The sequence below is a fragment of the Oncorhynchus mykiss genome, chromosome 4, assembly GCF_057628025.1.
Source record: "Oncorhynchus mykiss isolate SJ-2025 chromosome 4, ASM5762802v1, whole genome shotgun sequence".
Taxonomy (NCBI): domain Eukaryota; kingdom Metazoa; phylum Chordata; class Actinopteri; order Salmoniformes; family Salmonidae; genus Oncorhynchus; species Oncorhynchus mykiss.
The window spans coordinates 4,799,264-4,816,192 of record NC_143025.1 but is presented as its reverse complement, the minus strand read 5'-3'; the positions used below and the strand labels follow the sequence as shown (position 1 = coordinate 4,816,192).

Sequence of the window (16,929 nt, the reverse complement as noted above, 5' to 3'; positions counted from 1 at the left end):
GTATAGTTCCAATATGATGTTGTGAAGTAGAATGTACATTTAATAATACTTGTTTACCTTCATTTAACTCAGCAAGTCAGTTAAGAACAAATTCTCATTTCCAATGACGGCCTACTGGGGAACAGTGGGGTTAACTGTCTTGTTCAGGGGAACAGTGGGGTTAACTGCCTTGTTCAGGGGAACAGTGGGTTAACTGTCTTGTTCAGGGGAACAGTGGGTTAACTGCCTTGTTCAGGGGAACAGTGGGTTAACTGCCTTGTTCAGGGGAACAGTGGGGTTAACTATCTTGTTCAGGGGAACAGTGGGGTTAACTGTCTTGTTCAGGGGAACAGTGGGGTTAACTGTCTTGTTCAGGGGAACAGTGGGTTAACTGTCTTGTTCAGGGGAACAGTGGGTTAACTGTCTTGTTCAGGGGAACAGTGGGTTAACTGCCTTGTTCAGGGGAACAGTGGGTTAACTGCCTTGTTCAGGGGAACAGTGGGGTTAACTATCTTGTTCAGGGGAACAGTGGGGTTAACTGCCTTGTTCAGGGGAACAGTGGGGTTAACTATCTTGTTCAGGGGAACAGTGGGGTTAACTGTCTTGTTCAGGGGAACAGTGGGGTTAACTGCCTTGTTCAGGGGAACAGTGGGGTTAACTGCCTTGTTCAGGGGAACAGTGGGTTAACTGTCTTGTTCAGGGGAACAGTGGGTTAACTGCCTTGTTCAGGGGAACAGTGGGTTAACTGTCTTGTTCAGGGGAACAGTGGGTTAACTGCCTTGTTCAGGGGAACAGTGGGTTAACTGCCTTGTTCAGGGGAACAGTGGGTTAACTGCCTTGTTCAGGGGAACAGTGGGTTAACTGTCTTGTTCAGGGGAACAGTGGGTTAACAGGGGATTCGATCAAACAACATTCAATCAAACAACAACGTTGGTTACTGGCCCAACACTCGAACCACTACGCTACCTGCCGCACGGCCCAACACTCTAACCACTACGCTACCTGCCACACGGCCCAACGCTCTAACCACTACGCTACCTGCAGCACGGCCCAACACGCTAACCACTACGCTACCTGCCGCACGGCCCAACGCTCTAACCACTACGCTACCTGCAGCAGGGCCCAACGCTCTAACCACTACGCTACCTGCAGCACGGCCCAACGCTCTAACCACTACGCTACCTGCAGCACGGCCCAACGCTCTAACCACTACGCTACCTGCCGCACGGCCCAACGCTCTAACCACTGCGCTACCTGCCGCACAGCCCAACGCTCTAACCACTGCGCAACGCTCTAACCACTACGCTACCTGCCGCACGGCCCAACGCTCTAACCACTACGCTACGTGCCGCACGGCCCAATGCTCTAACCACTACGCTACCTGCCGCACGGCCCAACGTTCTAACCACTACGCTACCTGCCGCACGGCCCAACGCTCTAACCACAACGCTACCTGCCGCACGGCCCAACGCTCTAACCACTATGCTGCCTGCCGCACGGCCCAACGCTCTAACCACAACGCTACCTGCCGCACGGCCCAACGCTCTAACCACTGCGCTACCTGCCGCACGGCCCAACGCTCTAACCACTACGCTACCTGCAGCACGGCCCAACGCTCTAACCACTACGCTACCTGCCGCACGGCCCAACGCTCGAACCACTACGCTACCTGCCGCACGGCCCAACGCTCTAACCACTACGCTACCTGCAGCACGGCCCAACGCTCTAACCACTACGCTACCTGCCTCACGGCCCAACGCTCTAACCACCACGCTACCTGCCCAACACTCTAACCACTACGCTACCTGCCGCACGGCCCAAGGCTCTAACCACCACGCTACCTGCCCAACACTCTAACCACTACGCTACCTGCCCCACGGCCCAACACTCTAACCACCACGCTACCTGCCCAACACTCTAACCACTACGCTACCTGCCTCACGGCCCAACGCTCTAACCACCACGCTACCTGCCCCACGGCCCAACGCTCTAACCACTACGCTACCTGCCTCACGGCCCAACGCTCTAACCACCACGCTACCTGCCCAACACTCTAACCACTACGCTACCTGCCCCACGGCCCAACGCTCTAACCACTACGCTACCTGCCCCACGGCCCAACACTCTAACCACTACGCTACCTGCCTCACGGCCCAACGCTCTAACCACCACGCAACGTGCCCAACACTCTAACCACTACGCTACCTGCCCCACGGCCCAACGCTCTAACCACTACGCTACCTGCCCAACACTCTAACCACTACGCTACCTGCCCCACGGCCCAACGCTCTAACCACTACGCTACCTACCCAACACTCTAACCACTACGCTACCTGCCCCACGGCCCAACGCTCTAACCACTACGCTACCTGCCCAACGCTCTAACCACTACGCTACCTGCCCCACGGCCCAACACTCTAACCACTACGCTACCTGCCTCACGGCCCAACGCTCTAACCACCACGCTACCTGCCCAACACTCTAACAACTACGCTACCTGCCCCACGGCCCAACGCTCTAACCACTACGCTACCTGCCCAACACTCTAACCACTACGCTACCTGCCCCACGGCCCAACGCTCTAACCACTATGCTACCTGCCCCACGGCCCAACGCTCTAACCACTACGCTACCTGCCCAACGCTCTAACCACTACGCTACCTGCCACCCCAATAATAATAAAATACTTGGCTGTTTCACCTGGTCGTTGTTTCTCAGAGGCACCAGGTAAATGTGTTTCATAGACACCTGATGCCTCTTCAAAAGGCAGGATGATGGTAGACTGATGGACGCCACGTTGGCAAAGGTGTCTTCGTTCTCCTCATTGGCCTGATTTATTTCAGACAGCTGTATGTCATTCCTGTCCCTCACCATTTCCTCCACTGTCCTCTCCCGCTGGTCAGTATATCATTCCTGTCCCTCACCATTTCCTCCACTGTCCTCTCCTGCTGGTCAGTATATCATTCCTGTCCCTCACCATTTCCTCCACTGTCCTCTCCTGCTGGTCAGTATATCATTCCTGTCCCTCACCATTTCCTCCACTGTCCTCTCCTGCTGGTCAGTATATCATTCCTGTCCCTCACCATTTCCTCCACTGTCCTCTCCTGCTGGTCAGTATATCATTCCTGTCCCTCACCATTTCCTCCACTGTCCACTCCTGCTGGTCAGTATATCATTCCTGTCCCTCACCATTTCCTCCACTGTCCTCTCCTGCTGGTCAGTATATCATTCCTGTCCCTCACCATTTCCTCCACTGTCCACTCCTGCTGGTCAGTATATCATTCCTGTCCCTCACCATTTCCTCCACTGTCCTCTCCTGCTGGTCAGTATATCATTCCTGTCCCTCACCATTTCCTCCACTGTCCTCTCCTGCTGGTCAGTATATCATTCCTGTCCCTCACCATTTCCTCCACTGTCCACTCCTGCTGGTCAGTATATCATTCCTGTCCCTCACCATTTCCTCCACTGTCCTCTCCTGCTGGTCAGTATATCATTCCTGTCCCTCACCATTTCCTCCACTGTCCTCTCCTGCTGGTCAGTATATCATTCCTGTCCCTCACCATTTCCTCCACTGTCCTCTCCTGCTGGTCAGTATATCATTCCTGTCCCTCACCATTTCCTCCACTGTCCACTCCTGCTGGTCAGTATATCATTCCTGTCCCTCACCATTTCCTCCACTGTCCACTCCTGCTGGTCAGTATATCATTCCTGTCCCTCACCATTTCCTCCACTGTCCTCTCCTGCTGGTCAGTCAGCACACGACCACCACCATGGGGTCTTCTGTCTATTCTGAGGGTAGATCAGAGTTTACTGTCAATAGATCCTACTGGAACAATCCTGGAACATGTTGACATGCATTACAATATGTCATTTCCTGTAAAGGTGAAGCATAGTGCACATCCTGCTGACTTACCACTTTTCTTAGTGAAATGTTCTCATGATGGAATTTGCCAGTTGATCTTTTCAGATTGGGGTGAACTAATGTGTCGGCCTCTGTCATGGTAAGACCTCTGTTGACCACATGATCAACGACGATGGACCGGACTTCATTAGATACAACAGTTCCCTGCCGCCTGCCTCCATCTCTCTGATGTCCACCTCTCTGAGGGCTCCTTAGAGAGGGCTTCATGTTTTGAGTTTGTACTAAGAGGTGTGAAATGTAGCTTTCCTTCTCTACTCCTCACAAATGTAAAAGCATTGGATTGGTGTTGACATGGGGTAGAGGGAGTGGGCATCATAGATTTGTGGCGTTTATTAGGCTATGAGAAAGGGAGACTGGATGTCTGAATCGTAAAACATCGTGATAATGGATTCTGATGGTTGTTGATTCCAGGTTTGATTGTTTATGTAACACCAGTGAATTTGAGCACTGTTTCCATAGTGTGGAACAATGTTAGGATATTTAAAGTTTGAAAAGCCTCTATAGAAAAACATAACTGCATATGTTTCAGGAAATTAGCTAGGTTGAATTTGGCTATTCGAGCTTTGCCCCTGATACGTAGACATCTGTAACAGGGGCAATAGTTTATTTTTTATTTTTTCCCCTTGAGGAACTAACAGATGTAAACGTGAGTCTCTGAGTAATTTTGCCATCTGAAGCATTATAGTAGTGAGTTTTCGTATAGTTTGTTTTTAGCTGATAAAAGTGGTTTGTTTATTTGTTTACTGGTTATGGTCAATTTTAGGGTTTGATTTAACTTAGTTAAACATTGTGTTATGGTGTGTTTAGGTAGGATTCCTTATTCCGGGACGGATGGGAGTTACCTAGAATAAGTCAATTAAAGGAGCCATGGGAGAATGCGAATAATAATGTTATCAGGTTAATTGTATCTAAGGGAAGACATTGGATAATAATGTTATCAGGTTAATTGTATCTAAGAGAAGCATTGGATAATAATGTTATCAGGTTAATTGTATCTAAGGGAAGACATTGGATAATAATGTTATCAGGTTAATTGTATCTAAGGGAAGACATTGGATAATAATGTTATCAGGTTAATTGTATCTAAGGGAAGACATTGGATAATACTGTTATCAGGTTAATTGTATCTAAGAGAAGCATTGGATAATAATGTTATCAGGTTAATTGTATCTAAGGGAAGACATTGGATAATACTGTTATCAGGTTAATTGTATCTAAGAGAAGCATTGGATAATAATGTTATCAGGTTAATTGTATCTAAGGGTAGCATTGGATAATAATGTTATCAGGTTAATTGTATCTAAGGGAAGACATTGGATAATAATGTTATCAGGTTAATTGTATCTAAGGGAAGACATTGGATAATAATGTTATCAGGTTAATTGTATCTAAGGGAAGACATTGGATAATAATGTTATCAGGTTAATTGTATCTAAGGGAAGACATTGGATAATAATGTTATCAGGTTAATTGTATCTAAGGGAAGACATTGGATAATAATGTTATCAGGTTAATTGTATCTAAGGGAAGACATTGGATAATAATGTTATCAGGTTAATTGTATCTAAGGGAAGACATTGGATAATAATGTTATCAGGTTAATTGTATCTAAGGGAAGACATTGGATAATAATGTTATCTGGTTAATTGTATCTAAGGGAAGACATTGGATAATAATGTTATCAGGTTAATTGTATCTAAGGGAAGACATTGGATAATAATGTTATCAGGTTAATTGTATCTAAGGGTAGCATGTTCATTTAGGTAAACATACACGTAGACGATGTTTAAAACTGATTAATGATTTGAGTCAAAGGGGAATTATCAATAGGTTTAGTTATAGTTCACTTATCGAGTTTCTGAATCGAAGTAGCATAGTGAATGCTAGTTAGGCGTGTTGTGTCTCACTTTTAGAAGCCTCCTGGGATTATAATTTTGGGGAGAGTGGGGGAGAGAGCGGCCATAAACGACCAAATTGAAAAAGGTCTGCAAATATATACACATAAAACAATTGTTAGAACTATTTGTTTTAGTGCAAAGGTATTTTAAAGAGGATGCTCACATATGGATCCTTATGAGTTTTTATTTTATGGGTTTTAATTACACAGGTGATTATTTTTATTTTAAGAATAAAGGGTTCTTTAATATGTCTAATATGGTATGACCTTTTGACCTTATCGTGGCTATCTTTAGGGGTCTGATCAGCCCCGGGGGAGAGCCATTTGTATAATGAATTATGGTCAGTTGGGTTACTAATTTTAAGGTAAAATAATTATAATGGAGTGTTAGTTTGGGGTTTAGAATTATTGTTTGAATCACTGAAGCCGATTTACAATATTAGACTGTTTTTTAATGAAGATTGTAACGAAAATCCTGATAAGAAGAGTTATGATTCTGATGTAGGCCTGAGAAACAGTCATGGCGAATGCAAGTGTTGGGTTATGTTTAGGTGATGTTTTGATGACAATAAATATCTCTAATAAAAATAGAAATGGACTTTTTAATATTACAATATAACTACAATGTGTGATTGGATGTATACTATTTAATCAAAGGGTGGATATGTTGTTCAGGGAATTTTATCAATGATGACTAATTATGTATACATTTCAATCAGGACTGACTTGTCCAAATGCTATTATGTACTGTACATATATGAATTTTCTCTCTTGCTCCCATTCCCAATTGTATATAATATAGTCAGGAGTTTAGAACAGTGCCTTGGTACAAATGAATGAACTATCTCCAGATGGCAGGGACGGACTATCTCCAGACTGTCTAGAATGCTGATTTACAAGGACTGACCTTGGCTTCAGGCGAGTAGGGAAGGCTCGAGAACTATAGGGCCTCTCTACCGGTGTCAAGAAGAGACGGAACATTTAGAAAACGCTGACGTCATTTTCAGTTTATAACCTGTGGTAAAATGTGTATATACCAGTACTCTCTTGAATTAAACGCTGTTACCTGACTTTTAAGACCGGGGCTCTGTCCATTCTTATATACATATTGGGTCTTACAATCCCATGGAATGCATTGACAGAGTAATTCATTCTGATTGGGAAATAATACAGAGAAATTGTTAGAATTCCTCTAACATTGTCCTAATATTTTCTTCTACTTTTTCTATTTGCCCTCTGTGAGCCAGGAACACAAGCATTGTTAGATATTACTGCCCTGTTGGAGCCAGGAACACAAGCATTGTTAGATATTACTGCCCTGTTGGAGCTAGAAACACAAGCATTGTTAGATATTACTGCCCTGTTGGAGCCAGGAACACAAGCATTGTTAGATATTACTGCCCTGTTGGAGCCAGGAACACAAGCATTGTTAGATATTACTGCCCTGTTGGAGCTAGAAACACAAGCATTGTTAGATATTACTGCCCTGTTGGAGCCAGGAACACAAGCATTGTTAGATATTACTGCCCTGTTGGAGCTAGAAACACAAGCATTGTTAGATATTACTGCACTGTTGGAGCTAGAAACACAAGCATTGTTAGATATTACTGCCCTGTTGGAGCTAGAAACACAAGCATTGTTAGATATTACTGCCCTGTTGGAGCTAGAAACACAAGCATTGTTAGATATTACTGCACTGTTGGAGCTAGAAACACAAGCATTGTTAGATATTACTGCACTGTTGGAGCTAGAAACACAAGCATTGTTAGATATTACTGCCCTGTTGGAGCAGGAAACACAAGCATTGTTAGATACTACTGCCCTGTTGGAGCTAGAAACACAAGCATTGTTAGATATTACTGCCCTGTTGGAGCTAGAAACACAAGCATTGTTAGATATTACTGCCCTGTTGGAGCTAGAAACACAAGCATTGTTAGATATTACTGCCCTGTTGGAGCTAGAAACACAAGCATTGTTAGATATTACTGCCCTGTTGGAGCCAGGAACACAAGCATTGTTAGATATTACTGCCCTGTTGGAGCTAGAAACACAAGCATTGTTAGATATTACTGCATTGTTGGAGCAGGAAACACAAGCATTGTTAGATATTACTGCCCTGTTGGAGCTAGAAACACAAGCATTGTTAGATATTACTGCCCTGTTGGAGCTAGAAACACAAGCATTGTTAGATATTATGATGGAACACAGATTAGAGCCATAAAGGAGACTAGACATCTAACACTATCAGATTAGAGCCATAAGGGAGAATAGACATCTACCACCCCACTAGCACTATCAGATTAGAGCCATGATGGAGACTAGACATCTAACACTATCAGAATAGCGCAATAAGGGGAGACGAGACATCTACCACTAATATACAAAATTATCTGTGGTACTGTATATTAACTATATACCACACCTCCTCAGGCCTTATCTGTGGTACTGAATATTAACTATATACCACACCTCCTCAGTCCTTATCTGTGGTACTGTATATTAACTATATACCACACCTCCTCAGTCCTTATCTGTGGTACTGTATATTAACTATATACCACACCTCCTCAGTCCTTATCTGTGGTACTGTATATTAACTATATACCACACCTCCTCAGGCCTTATCTGTGGTACTGTATATTAACTATATACCACACCTCCTCAGTCCTTATCTGTGGTACTGTATATTAACTATATACCACACCTCCTCAGTCCTTATCTGTGGTACTGTATATTAACTATATACCACACCTCCTCAGGCCTTATCTGTGGTACTGTATATTAACTATATACCACACCTCCTCAGTCCTTATCTGTGGTACTGTATATTAACTATATACCACACCTCCTCAGTCCTTATCTGTGGTACTGTATATTAACTATATACCACACCTCCTCAGTCCTTATCTGTGGTACTGTATATTAACTATATACCACACCTCCTCAGTCCTTATCTGTGGTACTGTATATTAACTATATACCACACCTCCTCAGTCCTTATCTGTGGTACTGTATATTAACTATATACCACACCTCCTCAGTCCTTATTGATTAATTACAACACATAGGTGTATTATAAGGCATTATAAAGGTCATTAAAATAATGATACATACGTACTTCATAGAAACTGTTACCCTTCATATATTCTAACAACTCACATTTTATGATTCATTATGTCATTTGTTCCATGTTAAGGGCTCTAACCTTGGAACTAAACTATTTGTCTCCCTCTCGCTGTTGCATGCAGTTCCTCTCTCTCTTCCTCCATTCCTCTAACCCCTCCCTCCTTCTAACCCCAGCCCTCTGGCAGAACCAGGAAGTCCCTCCCCTTCCCACAAACTCTCTTCTGAGGAAACGAAACTGATCTGAGTCTCTGTGTCGTCTGTCTGTGTGAGAGTGAACAACCGTCCAAATGGCTCAACAGGGAGTTCTGTTGGACCAGGACCAGTTCTGTTGTTCTGTCTGTCTGGATCTACTGAAGGAGCCGGTCACTATTCCCTGTGGACACAGTTACTGTAGGAGCTGTATTGAGGGCTGCTGGGATCAGGATGATCTGAAAGGGGTCTATAGCTGTCCTCAGTGCAGACATACCTTCACTACAAGACCAATGCTGATGAAAAATAACATGTTGTCTGAGCTGGTGGAGAAACTGAGGAAGACAGGACTCCAGGCTGCTCCCCCTCCTGCTCTGTGCTATGCTGGACCTGGAGATGTGGTGTGTGATGTCTGCACTGGGACCAGAAAGCAGAAAGCCCTCATGTCCTGTCTGGTGTGTCTGGCCTCTTACTGTGAGACTCACCTCCAATCTCACTATGAATCTCCTGCTTTGAAGAAGCACAAGCTGGTCAAAGCCACGGCACAACTACAGGAGAAGATCTGCTCTCATCATGACAAACTGCTGGAGGTTTACTGTCGTACCGATCAGCAGTGTATCTGTTATCTGTGTGCAATGGATGAACATAAAGGCCATGATACAGTGTCAGCTGCAGCAGAGAGGACTGAGAAACAGGTAAGACCAGAACAACTTGTTGGTGACTGTCTGATAAACTAAGAATTAAAGATACAGTAGGAACTCAATCTGTTTGAATATGAGATCATTATATTATATACAATATGAAATGGATCCACAAATATGAACACAAACCTTGAGTATATAGATATGTTAACCCAGATTCTCCAAATGTATCACCATTTTCTAAAGTCAAACACTATTATCATTCTGAATGGCCTTTTATGAGTCCAAAGTTCAGTCTCAACCCCTTGATACATGTAGGCCTACCATAAAAACTATAATCATTCACATAGCAACATAATATAATATTGTAAAGGGACTTCCTCAGGATTGTAGACCTTCCTCTCTATGGGTCCTATGTCACATTACTATACTATTGATCTACTGGACTAATAAAGCTTGATAGCTCATTGAAGAGTGATTCTCCACAGAGGCAGCTGGGGATGAGTCAGCAGAAGGTCCAGCAGAGATTCCAGGAGAGAGAGAAGGAGCTGAAGAATCTCCAAAAAGCTGTGGAGTCTCTCAAGGTGAGTATTGTTGACCTGAGGAGACACACCATTTCACTTCTCTCCTCCAGTCAGAGAGAGAGAGAGAGAGAGGGGCCCCTATCCAATCCCACTGACCCCACTGTTGGGAACAGGCTGTCTGGACGCCTTTCAGAGAATAGACTGGTTCATGTAACCAACTGGGCTGCCTCATCACATAACCATGAGTAACCATGACGACTCATGTCCCCTATACATTAAAATGGAACTGTCTCTCTCTCAATTGAATTAAATTCATACAGCTTTATTGGCATGGAAATATATGTTTACATTGCCAAAGCAAGTGAAATAGACAATAAACAAAAGTGAAATAAACAATCAGAAATGAACAGTAAACATTACACTTGGAAGGGATTTGGGGGATGGGGGAGGGTCTATTAGAAGTTAGTAGGACTCTTTCATTTTCTCAGAAGTTCTGAGTTAGGTAGGAGGATTTAGAGAGGTGTAAACCGTGATTGAACACACTCCAGAACAGTAGGTGGCGCCATGCACCTTTAACGTTGGTTTGAGGACCTCCATTATATCATAGAAGAAGAAGTTGGTCTGTGAGGGTTTTGTTGTTCCTGAGGAGGGCTACTATTCTTTTCTCTTTTGGTTTTCAAGTATTTTCAGAATGTATTAAAGCCAAAGCTAAAGCTTCCCTAAACAATTGAATATATCAGTCAATATATTTTCTCTGTGATTTATTTTCTCTCCGTCAACCGTTCCATCGCATCTTAACCGTCTTACCGGGCGGGCACTAGGACCCGGGGGAGGCTGCTGCTGCAGAGGCTGCTGCACCGCTCGTGACTGTCAGTCCTCCTTGTAGCTCATTGGTTAAGCTGTGGCTCGAGACTGTTAACAGTTAACGGACAGGAAACGGCTCTGACAGGACACGTTCATGTCGAGGCAGTGATGTGAATGTGTGGTAAGTTAGAATAGAGAGAGAGAGTTTTCACTACTATAGACTTTGGTCATAATCAAAGCTTTGTTAACCAATAGGTTTTTATGTGAGGCTGCCTGTAAGTTACAGTGTAACAGACGTTACTAACGGTTAACGGTGTCTTTTAAATTCGACATAAGTTATGTGGCGATGATATCTAGTTAACGTTGTATTTAATGTAGTGTAATGACCTGACTAGATCATAAAGGAACAATTGTCCAGACAGAGGATTGAGTTACGGATTGACGGTTTATTAGCAACTTTACACAGGCTACTGTTTGGCCTTAGCTCACGCCAAATAAATGAAAGATACCCCACAAGCCAATCGGGACCTTCTCTTGTGAAGCCCAGACGTAAGAGAGAGAACAAAGGCTGAACCTTAACTTCCAATGCCCCGCCCCCTCCACGCCACTCCGCCAACCACCAGGATGCCCGGCATCAGAACATCCCAGGCATTCCTGTGATTGGCAGATAGCAGGTTGATTGGCATGTCGGACCCCGCGAACACTGGGAACTGGTAAGTACAACACAACCACCTACTAGCCGAACACATAACACACAGCTGTCTGTGCGGGTCGCTACAGTAGTTTTACTATCTGTGCCAGGCTATAAATGACACAGATATTATCTAGTTAACGTTGTATTTAATGTAGTTTTACTATCTGTGCCAGGCTATAAATGACACAGATAATATCTAGTTAACGTTGTATTTAATGTAGTTTTACTATCTGTGCCAGGCTATAAATGACACAGATAATATCTAGTTAACATTGTATTTAATGTAGTTTTACTATCTGTGCCAGGCTATAAATGACACAGATAATATCTAGTTAACGTTGTATTTAATGTAGTTTTACTATCTGTGCCAGGCTATAAATGACACAGATAATATCGAGTTAACCCCGGGGGTCTGTGTGGCCGGAGAGAGAGGGATATTCCATGATAGTGAGACAGGTACAGAAAACCTCTTGGTCCAAGATGATGATATGATATATATATATATAAGATGACTGGCCACCCCACAGCCTGGTTCCTCTCTAGGTTTCTTCCTAGGTTTTGGCCTTTCTAGGGAGTTTTTCCTAGCCACCGTGCTTCTACACCTGCATTGCTTGCTGTCTGGGGTTTTAGGCTGGGTTTCTGTACAGCACTTTGAGATATCAGCTGATGTACGAAGGGCTATATAAATACATTTGATTTGATTTGACCAAGAGGTGTTCTGTACCTGTCTGTCCAGGAGGGAGGAGAGTAGAGCAGGACCAAGAGGTGTTCTGTACCTGTCTGTCCAGGAGGGAGGAGAGTAGAGCAGGACCAAGAGGTGTTCTGTACCTGTCTGTCCAGGAGGGAGGAGAGTAGAGCAGGACCAAGAGGTGTTCTGTACCTGTCTGTCCAGGAGGGAGGAGAGTAGAGCAGGACCAAGAGGTGTTCTGTACCTGTCTGTCCAGGAGGGAGGAGAGTAGAGCAGGACCAAGAGGTGTTCTGTACCTGTCTGTCCAGGAGGGAGGAGAGTAGAGCAGGACCAAGAGGTGTTCTGTACCTGTCTGTCCAGGAGGGAGGAGAGTAGAGCAGGACCAAGAGGTGTTCTGTACCTGTCTGTCCAGGAGGGAGGAGAGTAGAGCAGGACCAAGAGGTGTTCTGTACCTGTCTGTCCAGGAGGGAGAAGAGTAGAGCAGGACCAAGAGGTGTTCTGTACCTGTCTGTCCAGGAGGGAGGAGAGTAGAGCAGGACCAAGAGGTGTTCTGTACCTGTCTGTCCAGGAGGGAGGACAAGTCCTGGTGGACCTGGAGAGCAGGGTGGCGGAGGTCTGACTCAATGAGGTGCAGAGAGGCTACTGAACCTACTGTCTCTCTCTGTCTTTCTCTCTCTCTCTTTCTCTCTCTCTCTTTCTCTCTCTGTCTCTCTCTCTCTCTTTCTCTCTCTGTCTCTCTCTCTCTCTCCAGCGCTCTGCACAGTCTGCAGTGGAGGACAGTGATCAGATCTTTACTGAGCTGATCCGCTCCATTGAGAGAAGGAGCTCTGAGGTGAAGGAGCTGATCAGAGCCCAAGAGAAGGCTCAAGTGAGTCAAGCTGAAGGACTCCTGGAGCAACTGAAGCAGGAGATAGCTGAGCTGAGGAAGAGAAGCACTGAGCTGGAGCAGCTCTCACACACAGAGGATCACATCCATTTCCTCCAGGTAACTAAACTGTCTTGTTACATGTGATATGAAATTAACTTCATGTGAAACTATTCATCTCAATCATTATGTTGTCCTGTCTCTCTGTCCCTGTCTCTCTCTCTCTTTCCGTCCCTCTCTCGCTGTCCGTCTCGCTCTCTCTCTCTGTCCTTCCCTCTCTCTCTCTCTCTGTCCGTCCCTCTCTCTCTCTGTCCGTCCCTCTCTCTCTCTGTCCGCCCCTCTCTCTCTGTCCGCCCCTCTCTCTCTGTCCGTCTCTCTCTCTCTCTCTCTCTCTCTCTCTCTCTCTCTCTCTCTCTCTCTCTCTCTCTCTCTCTCTCTCTCTCTCTCTCTCTCTCTCTCTCTCTCTCTCTCTCTCTCTCTCTCTCTCTCTCTCTCTCTCTCTCTCTCTCTCTCTCTCTCTCTCTCTCTCTCTCCAGAGTTATCAGTCTCTCTCTCTCTCTCTCTCTCTCTCTCTCTCTCTCTCTCTCTCTCTCTCTCTCCAGAGTTATCAGTCTCTCTCTCTCTCTCTCTCTCTCTCTCTCTCTCCAGAGTTATCAGTCTCTCTCTCTCTCTCTCTCTCTCCAGAGGTATCAGTCTCTCTCCAGTATCAGTGTATCTTCAGACTTACCCAGCATCGTTGTCCGTCCTCTTCAGTACTTTGGAGATGTGAGTAAGACTGTGTCTGAACTGAGAGAGAAACTAGAAGACTTCCTTAAAGGAGAATGGACCAAGATCTCCACTACAGGTGTGTTGAAAACAATAAGAACATCAACTTTAGACCATTGAAAGTTCCCTACTTGTCATATACATGTGGAATATGGTCTGATGATAACATTCCCTCTCTCTGTCAATGTGTTTGTGTGTCTGTAGTGAATATAGTGGATGTTGTACTGCCTCCAGAGCCCAAGACCAGAGAACAGTTGTTACAATGTGAGTCTCTTTATTGTGAAGTAACTAACAGTCTCTTTTTACTGACACTCCTAACAATCCCTCTAGAAATATATAGCAATAGTAGATCTAATCAAAGACTGGGTATCTATCTGACTCCTCATATTTCTCTGATTTGATCTCTGCTGGGCTCTAATCAAAGACAGGGTAGATACAGTATCTGACTTAACTTATTGTTCTGACTCCCCTCATTGGTCTCTGCTCTTCTCCCAGATTCCTGTCAGCTCACACTGGACCCAAACACAGCACACACACTCCTCTCTCTGTCTAAAGGGAACAGAAAGGTGACCTGTACAGACCAAGTCCAACCATATCCTGACCATCCAGACAGATTCACCAACTACAGGCAGGTTCTGTGTAGAGAGGGTCTGTCTGGACGCTGTTACTGGGAGGTGGAGAGGACTGGTTATGTTGTTACAGCAGTCTCATATAAAGACATCAGCAGAACAGAGAGAGGTAATGATGGTGGATGTGGATACAATAACAAGTCCTGGAGATTAGTGTGCTCTAGTGGTGATTATTGTTTCAGACACAATAATGTTGAGACTAAAGTATCAGGCCCTCAGTCCTCCAGAGTAGGAGTGTACCTGGATCACAAGGCAGGTACTCTGTCCTTCTACAGTGTCTCTGACACAATGACCCTCCTCCACAGAGTCCAGACCACATTCACTCAGCCCCTCTATCCTGGGTTTGGTCTCTCTGGTTCTGCTGAGCTGGTTAAACTGTAGTAGGGTCCACATAGATACTAGTCATGCTGGTGTAGTCTATAGCTGAGCTGGTTAAACTGTAGTAGGGTCCACATAGATACTAGTCATGCTGGTGTAGTCTATAGCTGAGCTGGTTAAACTGTAGTAGGGTCCACATAGATACTAGTCATGCTGGTGTAGTCTATAGCTGAGCTGGTTAAACTGTAGTAGGGTCCACATAGATACTAGTCATGCTGGTGTAGTCTATAGCTGAGCTGGTTAAACTGTAGTAGGGTCCACATAGATACTAGTCATGCCGGTGTAGTCTATAGCTGAGCTGGTTAAACTGTAGTAGGGTCCACATAGATACTAGTCATGCTGGTGTAGTCTATAGCTGAGCTGGTTAAACTGTAGTAGGGTCCACATAGATACTAGTCATGCTGGTGTAGTCTATAGCTGAGCTGGTTAAACTGTAGTAGGGTCCACATAGATACTAGTCATGCTGGTGTAGTCTATAGCTGAGCTGGTTAAACTGTAGTAGGGTCCACATAGATACTAGTCATGCTGGTGTAGTCTATAGCTGAGCTGGTTAAACTGTAGTAGGGTCCACATAGATACTAGTCATGCTGGTGTAGTCTATAGCTGAGCTGGTTAAACTGTAGTAGGGTCCACATAGATACTAGTCATGCTGGTATAGTCTATAGCTGAGCTGGTTAATTAAACTGTAAACTGATTTGTTATTAATTAAAATTCAATACAATGTTTTAATCTTGTACATTTCCATGAATCATGATGTCTGGTGTTGATGTATATTGGTTGTCATTCAGAACCATTGATATGTTTTCTCAGTTGGTTCTCTGTCTCTATGTAATTCTCCTCAGTATCATTGATCAGCTTGTTGGCTCGGTCCTAATTGATGTGTTCTCTGTCACCTGGAGCTGCATGGAAAATGGTCCAGGAACTAAAGGACAATTCAGGACTAGTCAGCCCACTACCAGCTGGTATCACTTACTTTCTACTAAACTATATGGTCTGGTTTCCCAGACACAGATGAATCCTAGTCCTGGACTAAACAGTATGTTCAATGTAGATGTCCAGGAAACCGGCCCTAAATGTGTCATCTTTCATCCTCCCATACTGCTCAGTCCAGCAACATTAAACCTGTCCAGCAGGTGGTGCTGTTGACCAAACAATAAAACCAGCAGATATCTTGACTTGCCACTCAGTATATCAGTAATGTTCAGAATAGTACTTTAATATCATTGGAGATTGATGGTCTTTTTAATCCACTATCCAGAGTCAGGAACAGATGAAGTTAGGTCTGCTACTGTTCAGTGATTAAATATGATTTATGGTGATGGGAAATAATAAAAAACACTCAACTTCATCTAGTAATAGTTTTCCTTTGTTATTTATTCCAAGGTGTGTCTTTAACTTGTAAATGTATTGTGTGGAGGTGAGCTAGTGGTGTGGCTGATAGAATAGAATGAAAAGGGAGGATGGGAGGGGAAATGGGCAGATATATCAGACAGATGAGGGAGAGAGAGATTTTCATCCAGGAGTTAGTGTCTCTGTTCCAAATAGCTCCCTATTCCCTGCGTAGTGCACTAGGTGTCTTATAACCAGGTCTAAAGTAGTGTTCTAGATGTTAGATGGTTTCTCCCTGTCATTACAACATGACAATATGGTCATGACTTTAGTGGTTTCCTCCCCCTTTGTTTTTAGTGTTATTTTGTTATGTGTGTTGTCAGGGTTGTTCCTCTGTGTTCCTCATTGAAAATCCATTAACAATGAATCACAAACTAATTATATTCCAGTTGTGTTTAGACAACTTTGTCTGACGTCCCCCAGTTCTGTTCAGACCCAT

The 16,929-nt window shown here is 44.4% G+C and overlaps 1 protein-coding gene across 1 annotated transcript; it reads left to right on the top strand.

The window, feature by feature from the left end:
• The first annotated feature begins 9,139 nt into the window (after window positions 1-9,139).
• Window positions 9,140-16,449, top strand: LOC110516206 (E3 ubiquitin-protein ligase TRIM16). Its single transcript, XM_090230887.1, has 6 exons — window positions 9,140-9,808; window positions 10,243-10,338; window positions 13,216-13,449; window positions 14,014-14,173; window positions 14,299-14,358; window positions 14,590-16,449. Exons 1-6 carry the CDS (start codon window positions 9,212-9,214, stop codon window positions 15,102-15,104), a joined length of 1,662 nt encoding a protein of 553 aa, XP_090087013.1. The 5' UTR covers window positions 9,140-9,211; the 3' UTR covers window positions 15,105-16,449.
• Window positions 16,450-16,929: the final 480 nt, after the last annotated feature.